Source organism: Carcharodon carcharias, chromosome 6 (genome assembly GCF_017639515.1).
Source record: "Carcharodon carcharias isolate sCarCar2 chromosome 6, sCarCar2.pri, whole genome shotgun sequence".
NCBI classification, from domain to species: Eukaryota; Metazoa; Chordata; class Chondrichthyes; order Lamniformes; family Lamnidae; genus Carcharodon; species Carcharodon carcharias.
In genome coordinates this window covers 78,310,933-78,320,831 of record NC_054472.1, presented here as the reverse complement: position 1 = coordinate 78,320,831, position 9,899 = coordinate 78,310,933, and the positions used below count along the sequence as shown (strand labels likewise).

Here is a 9,899-nt window from a genome sequence, read left to right as displayed (position 1 = left end):
CCCTTATTGTCCTGTTTCTTAGATTGTATTTTTTCATCGCTCATTCTTCTTCATCTCTTCGAATTAGACTCTTTTCTAGAGCATAACTCTCTCTTCCACTCACACCCCACCCCTGGATTGCCCCTTCTATCATTGTTAGTCCAGTTGCTCTTTCTAACTTACTCCATTATTTTGTGTTATTCTAGCTCCTGGGTTGTCCTTCGTTCTTTATTATTCTCTTCCACATCCCTCTCCCCTGACTGCCCCTCGATTTGCATTGCCTTTTTTCTAGAATGTTTCCTCTTCCTGAATTACTCCTCCCTTGCTGTTGTCCCATTTACTGAATGATCTCCCTTTTGTTTTTTTGCTCCCTCTCTGGTTTGCCCCTTATTTTTAGATTATCTCCTCCCTTAAATTACACTCAGCCCCCACCCCCCAGATTGTTTCGTTATCTTAATTACCCATTTTAGGGGTTCCCATCTCTTACTGGGTATCCCTTATTCTGAATTTCTCTTTTTCCTGGATTTGCTCTCTCCTGTCCCATTTTCTCTCGGTTGTATTTTTTTTCTGGCTCGTGCCTTTTTTTCTTGATTTCTCCCTTATTTGGGTTGTCTTTTTGTGCATTAGCTTTCTTTTCTGAATTGCAATTGCCCTGTCTGGATTGCCCTGTCTGGTTTGCCCTGTTTAGTTTGTTCTGTTTGGATTGCCCTGTCTGGTTTGCCCTGTTTGGAATTCCCATACTTGGATTGCCCTGTCTGGTTTGGTCCTGTCTAATTTGCCCTGTCTGGGTTGCCCTGTCGAGTTTGTCCTGTTTGGATTGCCCCTTTTTCTGGCTTGTGGATGGTGGCTATGCGGAGTGAGCGCTTTGCGCCGCCGTGTGGGGCGCGGGTGGACACGTCACTCTGCTGTGGATAAAGGCAGCGGCGGAGAGTTCGCTCCCCGCTCCGGGCAACAGCAGCGACGGTGGACAGAGCGGTACCGCACCGAGCCACCAACCACCAAATCCCTTCCCCCTCTCTAGCCGCGTTTTGTTGTTTTCTTGATTAAAAAGTTGCAAACATTTAACATCATTAAAAAAAAAATCCTTCATACATCAAAACAGAAGCGGGAGTTGTTGATTGTGTCAGGATTGCAGGTAAGTGTGGCCCGAATCGTTTACCAGGGACTGAATGCGGTGTAGCACTGGCTGAAAAGTTATAACTAATTCTGTATCTCGATTTCGGCTTCCCCTTGGCCAGAGGTCCCAGTGGACTGGCTGTCGTGGCACAGGCTGTCCCTCAGGCTGCACACAGCAGCTTCCATGGTCTGGACCCCCCATTGAATTTGCCCACTTGCTTGTTGAAAAAAAATTCAAGGTGCCGGTCGATATTTGTTGACAGCCTTTGCATCCATGGACGTCTACATTTACTGGCGTCCTGGGTTGTCTCCATGACAACGCAAGCGGCACACCTCCTCCCAACGCCAAGGACCATTTACTGTTGTTATTTAATAAATTAATGCGTTGAGTCCTTTCACCTGCAAAGAGTGCACTTTTCATCATTTCAGCTTCAATTTGAACGGGATTTTGAGTGAAGTGTCTTGGATTTAATCCCAAAATATTTGGAGGTCATTCACCATGAAGTGTTCAAAGTTGGGATGGATAAGGCTGACTGCTTTGCTATTCGTTGCACAAACAGTTGCGATGATGAGCCCCAATGTTACTTCCGAATTGGATGTAATGTTGGCAACGTTTAAGGAAGACCGTGAAGAATTCTTGGCAACTGAAACAGTCACTCAAATGAGCAACAATTTTACCAATGGTTTGGATTCAATCTTGAGAAAATACATGGATCAAAATGAACAACAGGAAACATCCAGAAGGGTGAAAAGATCTATCACAGATATTGATAGACAAGTAATCTTGGATCTTCATAATAAACTGAGAGGTCAGGTATCACCAAGTGCCTCTAATATGGAATATATGGTAAGTGCATACATTTCTGCTTTAAAGCATCATAAATGCTTAATTCTTAAAGTAAAAGTAAAATAATGTTGCTTCTTAGAATTAGGAGCAAGTGCTTTTGCCTTACTATTCCATTTCCATCATTGGTTACCAGTGTGCAAACAAAACAGCACCTCCTGGTAAGGTTGGTAATGTCAAGGTGAAAATGAACAGTTGAAGTATTATGCAACCATATGTGTTTCTGCTTTCTTTTTAAAAGTCATGAAGTAAAATGGAAGTAACTATTACTTTTCTTTAGAAGGACCACGTGTCCTTTATGGCATTTGGCTGTATTTGGAGCTGTTCGGTGCAGCATCTCATGCCATGGCCAGAGTTGTCCTGGATTTATGCAAAAAAAAGTCACAGGAAATTACTTAAATTTACAGTTCAGTAATTCCACGAAACAAAATAAAATTTGCTCTCTTGTCTCATTACCAAAATGCTTTATATGTATAAAATCTTACAATGATTTACGTAGGATATACAACACTGAAACAGGCCATTCAGCCCAACCTGTCTGTGCTGGTGCTTATGCTTCACTCAAGCCTCCTCCCATTTTGCCTCATTTTAAATCTACCAATCTATTCCCTTCTCCCTCAAGTGCTTGTCTAGCTTTGCTTTAAGTGCATCTATACAATTTGTTTCAACCACTCCTGGTGATAGCAAGTTCCATATTCTCACCATGCTTTGGGTGAAGAAATTTCTTCTGAATCCCCTTTTGGATTACTTGGTGACAATCTTATATTGATGCCTTTAGTTATGGTATTCCCCAAAAGAGGAAGCATTCACTCTGTATTCACTCAATCAAAACATTTATTAATTTTAAAGAGTTTTTTTAGATCACCCTTCAGCCTTCTTTTTTCAAGAGAAAAGAGAGCTAACCTGTCAATCCTTTCCTGATATGCTGATCCACTCGTTTCTGGTATCATCTTTGTAAATCTTCTCTGCACCCTCTCCAGCCTCTCTGTATCCTTCATACAATGTGGTGACCAGAACTGCATGCAGTACCGTAAGGGTGGTCTAACTGAAGTGTGATACAGATTTAGCATAACTTCAATTGGCCCATGAGAATAACCTTTCCGACTTTTCAGTTCAATCCCTCTAGAAATTAAACTGAGTGCTTGGTTTGCCTTTCTTAAGGCATTGTGAACCTGTGGTGCAATTTTTAGTGATTCATGTATTCGTACTCTGCAATCTCTTTGTTCCTCTACCCTACCTAGACTTGTACCTTCCAAGTAATGAGACCTCCCTATTTTTCCTACCAAAATGTACTACTTGTGTTATCAGTGTTGAACTTCATTTACCAATTATCTCGCTCCTGGTTATTTTTTTAGATCTGTTCAAAAATTAAGAATTACAGTATTTCATTTTATAATCATTGGGCAGCGTTTTACCCTCCCTGAGGTAGGTTTAAAGGTGGGCCGGGGTGTAAAATTGGCTCTAATGCCAGAGCATTGTTCCTGGCACCTGCCCCAATCACAGTTTTATGAGCAGCGAAGGAGGCATCAGGTGGTCTGAACCCACGGTCCAATTGAGGTTAAGCGGGCAATTAATGGCCACTTAAGGGCCTCCTCCCATCGTGTTGCAATTTTTCCTCTGTCAGGTGAAGGCCAGTACCGAGTAGGAAGTCCAGCAGCTCTCGCTACTCGGACTGCTGGCTGGCAAGGAGTAGGGGTACCTCTTTTATGAGCCCCCAGGCACATCAGAACCCCCCTCCCCCAGGTTTCTTCCCTCAACTGACCTGTCCACCTAAACATCCCACCCATCCCGCCAGTCACCCCCTTACCGGGACTTATTCGTCTGACCTGCTGAACCTCGCCTGCTTACCTCTCCATCTGGATCCAGTGAAGATCTCGCATGGTGACTGGGGGCAGTCCCAGCAGTGGCCTGGTGGTGTTGCTGGCCTCTTGATTGGTTCGCAGCTCTCTGAAGCAGGACCCCTTCTCTCGTTAATGCCCGTTGTATGTTAAATGGCTGCAGGGCAAGCCATGGAAGGGGCAGTGGTGGGCAGGGGCGGGCTTGCCCTTGTAATTTACACTGGGGTTGCAGGGACCCCAGCTCAATGTCAAATTCTGCCCATTGTTACAAAAGCCAATTGCCGCAATTCTGTTAATTTTGTTGCAGTTATACCATGTGCTCTCAGAATAACTTGTGATCTCTTTTAAAAAAGCCTTAATTTCTCCCATCAACATGGTTAGAACAAAATATAAAAACTCTGCTGGCAGAGGGCAAGTGTTTGCAGGATGATTTTTTTGTTACACTTTCACTTACTTTCCTGTTTTAGTTAGCAATGCAGTGTTTCTTAGTAGAGGGAGTGAGATTACATGTGTAGCAACCATGCCACTAGGGCCACATGAAATACCTGTTTGCTATGTTAATGAAGACAATAATCAATTTAAAATGAATGGGTTAACACCTTACAAAATATCAGCCAATGGAATTTGATTGAACATGTTAACATATTTGACGCAAATACCATACAGCATCATTTTAACAAGTAAAGCTTCTTCCAGAGTTTTAAAACCACTCTAGGACTTAATTGATCACTAGCACTAAAAAAGTGAAACTTGCTCTTTACGACAGTTGGCAAATTTTGTAAAATTTCCTGTATGTTGTTGGAAACCCTTAGAACACCTATTTGGCAGTGCAATAAAGGCATTATGCTTTCACTTTCAATTGCATGAAGGGAAAACAGAATATATAACTGCACCTGTGTCATTTCCTCAGTGATACAGCAAACTTTGCAAAAGTCCACTGTGCAGAAGAACGAGAGAGCAAGCGACAGAGAGAAGGTCTTAACTTACAGTGTTTCCCTCCAATGCTCTGATATTGACTTTTTGGTGTTGGCTCAGGTGACTACAAGAAAGTAAATTGACATGTATGCATTTGAATGACTATTCTATTTGTAATGCCATGCTATTACTGCCAAATAGAAATTATTTTTTTGAATTTATCACACTGAAGTGTAAGTCACAATACTAATATTGACTATTTTGCTTGAATTTTTAATTAATAAATATGTACAGTGCACTTTCACACTTTTGGATTTATAAAGTTGATGCTAGACCAGGTTGTGTTCACTCATTATATCAATTGTTCAGAAATAGAGACCGTTTAAGTAAGGAATATGTGTATTTGGGTGTGTTAGGAATAAGGTATATCTTTAAGTTTAAATTCAATTTATATTTTTTTCTATTTGTGGGTTAAAAGGCGAAACCTGGGATATAGTTTCATTTTTGAGTTTAACGTTCTGTTTGTAGACCAGCATTTCTAATGAGATTTTTATGACTTTTGAAGGAGAGTTAAAGCAAACACAACAATAGAAAAAACTGTGCTGTTGCCTAGCAACAGTGGTCTAAAGAGAGAGGCCGCATGTACACATAAACACAGACACAGAAAAAAACTAAAAAGAAGCAGTTTGATTTCAGTTGGACGCAGCTGCCAGAGAGATTGGACAGCAGAGAGACAGATAGCAAGACCCAAACTGAAGCTAGAAACTGGGTATTGGGACAGAGAACTGCAGAGAGAGTAGATTCTCCAAAAGGTCCCAAGGCCAAGGAGAGGGACAGAAAGGAGGGGTCCCAAGAAGATCTTCTAGTCAACGGAAGAATAGGAGCCTCAAAAAGGTTCTGTTCTGTGGAAGTGGAAGTAAGGAGAAGTCCCCGCTTGAGGCTTCTCTTGAGGCTTCAAGAAAAGAAAGCTGCAGGATACAGATTTAAAATAATATGGACTTGGGAGAAACCAGAAGTTCCAAAGAGACAGTGGAAGGTCTGTAAATCTTTACTAAAAGCACTTGAAACACTGGTGTTCTGTTGACATGGCTGAGTCAGTGAGAGAGATTGTGTGGAAGAAAGCTTAAATGCATGTGGTGACCTAGGGGAGGGGAACATCATAAGAAGAGTTCAAAACCCTGGCAGTGGACCCTTGTAGAAGGCATCTGAGAGAAAGCGCCAGTTTGGGAGATGATTCCAGAGTAAGTTCTTCGAGAGTGGAGAGTGGAAAGGCCCCATTGAAAGATGGAGTTCAGTGAGACTGGTTGGCTCATGGTGTAACAAACGTCTGGGGGGAGTTGAGCAGAGATCCATAGCATCTGGTTGGGGTGGCATCTGTCACTTGGTTTCAGAGTGTGGTGTGTCTGACCACTGGTCGCCTATTGGTTTACATGGACTATGTACTTACTGTGAACATTAAAGTATAAGATAGCTTTTGTAACTTGCGTTATCCTTACAAATCTGTATATATCTGCAAAGCTATAGTTGTGAGTGAAGGAGTATTGTAATATAGTTAATCTTTTCTGGTTTAATAAATGTTTTATTCTTTTGTTAAAAGTTTATCAGCTGACTCCTGTGACTCTGTTCAATAGCCACTCTCCACATGTCTTAAAAAATAAAAGTTAGGATCTATCAAGCCGAGTTCTACCCTGAGATCTGGTGTGTCCAATAGTAACATCAGCTGTGATCATGTTACAACATACAGCCAGTTTGAGTGCCTTTTCTAACTATGAATTTTTAATTATATGTCATTTTTCTTAAAATTTCTAATTGAACAATAAGCATATCGTACTGGATCATCTTAGTTTAGTCCACACTCAACATGTATGTGACCTAGGTTTCAGTAATGTACATGAAATCTTAACTTGCCTGTATAAAGGTAACTTGAACCAACTAGAGAAGACCAGATTTCCTAATTAAACAAATGAAGTGAGGCACATCATGTAAGCGGTAACTAGTCTTCCTGGTAGCTGTACTTTCCACCAATCCCTTACCTTAATGTATTTAAATATGAAGTATTCTTCTTTGCAGTAAACAATTGTTGAGACACTTATAAACTTGTGATTTCAGTAATCTACCAAGTGCAGGACATTCTTTTTGCTGGCATAGCTTAAACTGTTTATTGTCTATTCATCCGTGTTTTGGTTTACACAAATATTCCAATAAAAGATTATTTAATTAAGTTGAAAGTCACATTTTGAAAACAAGCCGCCATACTCCTCCATTTGTTTCCCACTATTTTTTTAAATAAAATTGGATAAATTACTGATATGTTATAAAATTTGATAAATTACAGAAACGTACAAAAACAATGACTTCATTGTAAGTGTTGCAAAATAAAAATGTGTGAAGCAAAAACGCACCATGAGAATTAACATATGAACAGAATGTGTTTGTATGAAACTCCTTTCACTTCTATTTTAAAATGGGTGTTAAATGGTTAAGGGTACAATTAAAGTTTGAGTGTCAAAGGATATAAAATATTAGTGAATGTTCTCTATAATACAGAGAGAGTGTGACCTGTGTTCAAGCATAATTCCCAAAGGGTATTTATTATACGGCACTTCTACAGCTTTGCATAAATATCAATGCAAAAGTAACATTATCATTCAGTAGTTGGGACTTACACAAGTTAAAGTTATGAGTACTCCTCTGGATTCCTGTTTTAATTGTTTGGATTCCAAGGCTTAGGAAGTACTAAGACTATCCTTTGAATCTGCTGGATGCTTTACTTGGATAATTTTCTGACTTTGTTGTGAGTGGCTCACTTCACAGTAGTCTATATTGGAAGTTCAGACTTAAGCTATATATCATTTTCTAACTATTTAAATTGTTAGTTGGAAAATTGTGTGCAATGTCCACCCAAATTCTTGATGTGATTCCAGGCAGGACTGATGATGCCAGGAGCATAAGTGAGAAAATCACTCCTTATATAAACTTAATGCTGAGACTTTTAGTGACTCAGAATTTCCTTGAGACTTGTGCCATTGAAACAGCACATTTCCTGCATGAATTTGTTCTACAATGTAAAAGTCCTAGGAATTTATGGCAGGAGCTATGCCATTATTTATACTGTGCAATAATTTAGTGGGATTTTGGCTACTCATTGAAATTGTGTAGAATGATTATCATTCCTCTGCTCCCCAGTTAAGTCAATGATGACTGCGAATTTCCTGGAATTATGCCAATTTTCTTGTTGCAGTCACTTTGACTGAAAATTAATGGTATAGGTGAATCTCTTTAAAATCATGAGTTCAAAATAGTTGATTAAAGTCAAATAAAATCTTTTACTTTTTCTTCATACTTTTAATTCTGAGCTATAATCTATCAAAACACTTTGTGGGGTGGGGGATGGAATTGTTGGCATAGCCCTGCTTTAAGCTCCTGGCTCTGAAGAAGCAGCAAAACCAGCTGAAGAGTAAAGCTCCCATTACTTTTCATCAACAATGCACCTTAATTTATATATCAAAAGGAGTACCCTTATGGCCCACAAAAATGGATGTACAATTGTTTCCCAGAAAAAAATGTCAATTAATTGATTTAAAAAATAAGTAAAAGACATCCTTTTGCTGGACTGCCAATGATTTGTAAGAGGAAAATATACTCCACAGTTGCAAGTTATAACTTGAAGCCAAATACAATTGTACAAATACGAGTTCTTGATCAGAGGCACGCCAACAGCATTAACAAGATTTTTGGATAGATTATTCCAAAGATGAAAAGAAAACCACGAATACTGGAAATATGAAATAAAGGCAGAAAATGCTGTAAATGAACAGGCTATTTTGCATAAATTAGTTATCCAAATCCATATCAAATAATTTGGTACGTGTGGAAATATTCTCAGGAATACACATGGGTGGCGGTTAAATTTGATAGCCCCCAAAAACAATGTGATGCTTCATTAATCCATGCCTGTTGATTGAAATACAGGCAGCATGCCAACTTTGTGTTTGATTGCTTTGTGTAGTCAGCACTGCCACATTGTTCATTGTCTGCACAGATCAGCTGGGGGCACAAAATCATTACTTCCTAGCACTTTTTAAAGCTAACCTTTTCTGTTTAAAGTTAGCCTGTACTCTTTAAGGATAGATGCATTGTTATTGATGCTGGTTATAGCAATATGCAGGAAGTGTATCTGGCTGTGAAAGATTGAAGAATGGCACAACATGGGAGAGAGCAGTGTTCAAGAATTTTAAACACTGCACTGGAGACCTTGGTGGAGGAGTGAAAAGTAGGAAAAATGCCCTGTATCCATAGGGGCCCAGGAGATGCTTCAGGCACATGCTCGAAAGACAGTGGGAGCACATAGCCATGGACGTCAATGCCAGAATTCTTTCCCCGAGAGCTTAGATGTAGTTTTGCAAAAAGTTCATTGACCTCGCATGAATCGTCAAGGTCAGTGAATGCATCTTCAAATGCCATACCCTGCCAACTGTTCCACTAACCTCAGAAACTGCTCAATTCACCACACTCGCATCACTCACCTACCACCAATCTCTACCAATCAGGGTTCGTATCTAACATTCTTCTGTTCCACAGCACCCCCACACATATACCACAGCTGCAAGGCTTGCACCCACACCTCAGAACTTACATACACCATTCAACACTCTGCCACATGACCAAGAGAGTTACATAACATTCACTGACACACATTTCTGCTCCATGCAGGACAGGAGGCATAGGGTGGAATTTTTTGTGCCCGCTGGCATCGGGCATCTTTGGCAGGAGCAGACAATATGGTGAGAAGGCCAAAAACCGATTTCATGATGTCGTGAAACCAGTTTGCGATCGTCAATGGTGGACCATGTTTCCTGCTGTTGGATGTCGAGAACCTCATTGTAACACATCTGCATATTGTTATAAGGCCAGGCCACTGGAATCCCCCTGAGTTGGATCATTTGTCCACGCCAACATGCTTCACAACAGCATATATAAGGTGCGCATTCAGTGGGCTGCTCTTTGAGCAAGAACTCAGAGACAAGTGCACTGTGACATTGCACAGCGCTCACGAGGGTCACCTGTTGGACTCTAAGGTTGAAATGACTTGGGTGGGGGTTGGGGCAAGGGTTGCCCTACAGTTGATGTGACTTGGGGGGGCAAGGGCTGCCCTGCAGTTGAAGGTACTGGACAAGCATGGGCAGGGTGGGGTGGAGGGATGCGGC

At 40.7% G+C, this 9,899-nt stretch overlaps 1 protein-coding gene across 2 annotated transcripts in view; it reads left to right on the top strand.

Moving 5' to 3' along the window:
- Nucleotides 1–920: 920 nt before the first annotated feature.
- Nucleotides 921–9,899, top strand: part of LOC121279354 (cysteine-rich secretory protein LCCL domain-containing 1-like) — an 89,467-nt gene continuing 80,488 nt past the window's right edge. For both annotated transcript variants that reach the window (XM_041190535.1, XM_041190534.1), the window contains exons 1-2: nt 921–1,114; nt 1,525–1,942. In XM_041190535.1, coding sequence (XP_041046469.1) covers nt 1,595–1,942 — 348 coding nt within the window. In that variant the 5' untranslated portion in view covers nt 921–1,114; nt 1,525–1,594. The remainder of the gene's footprint in view (nt 1,115–1,524; nt 1,943–9,899) is intronic.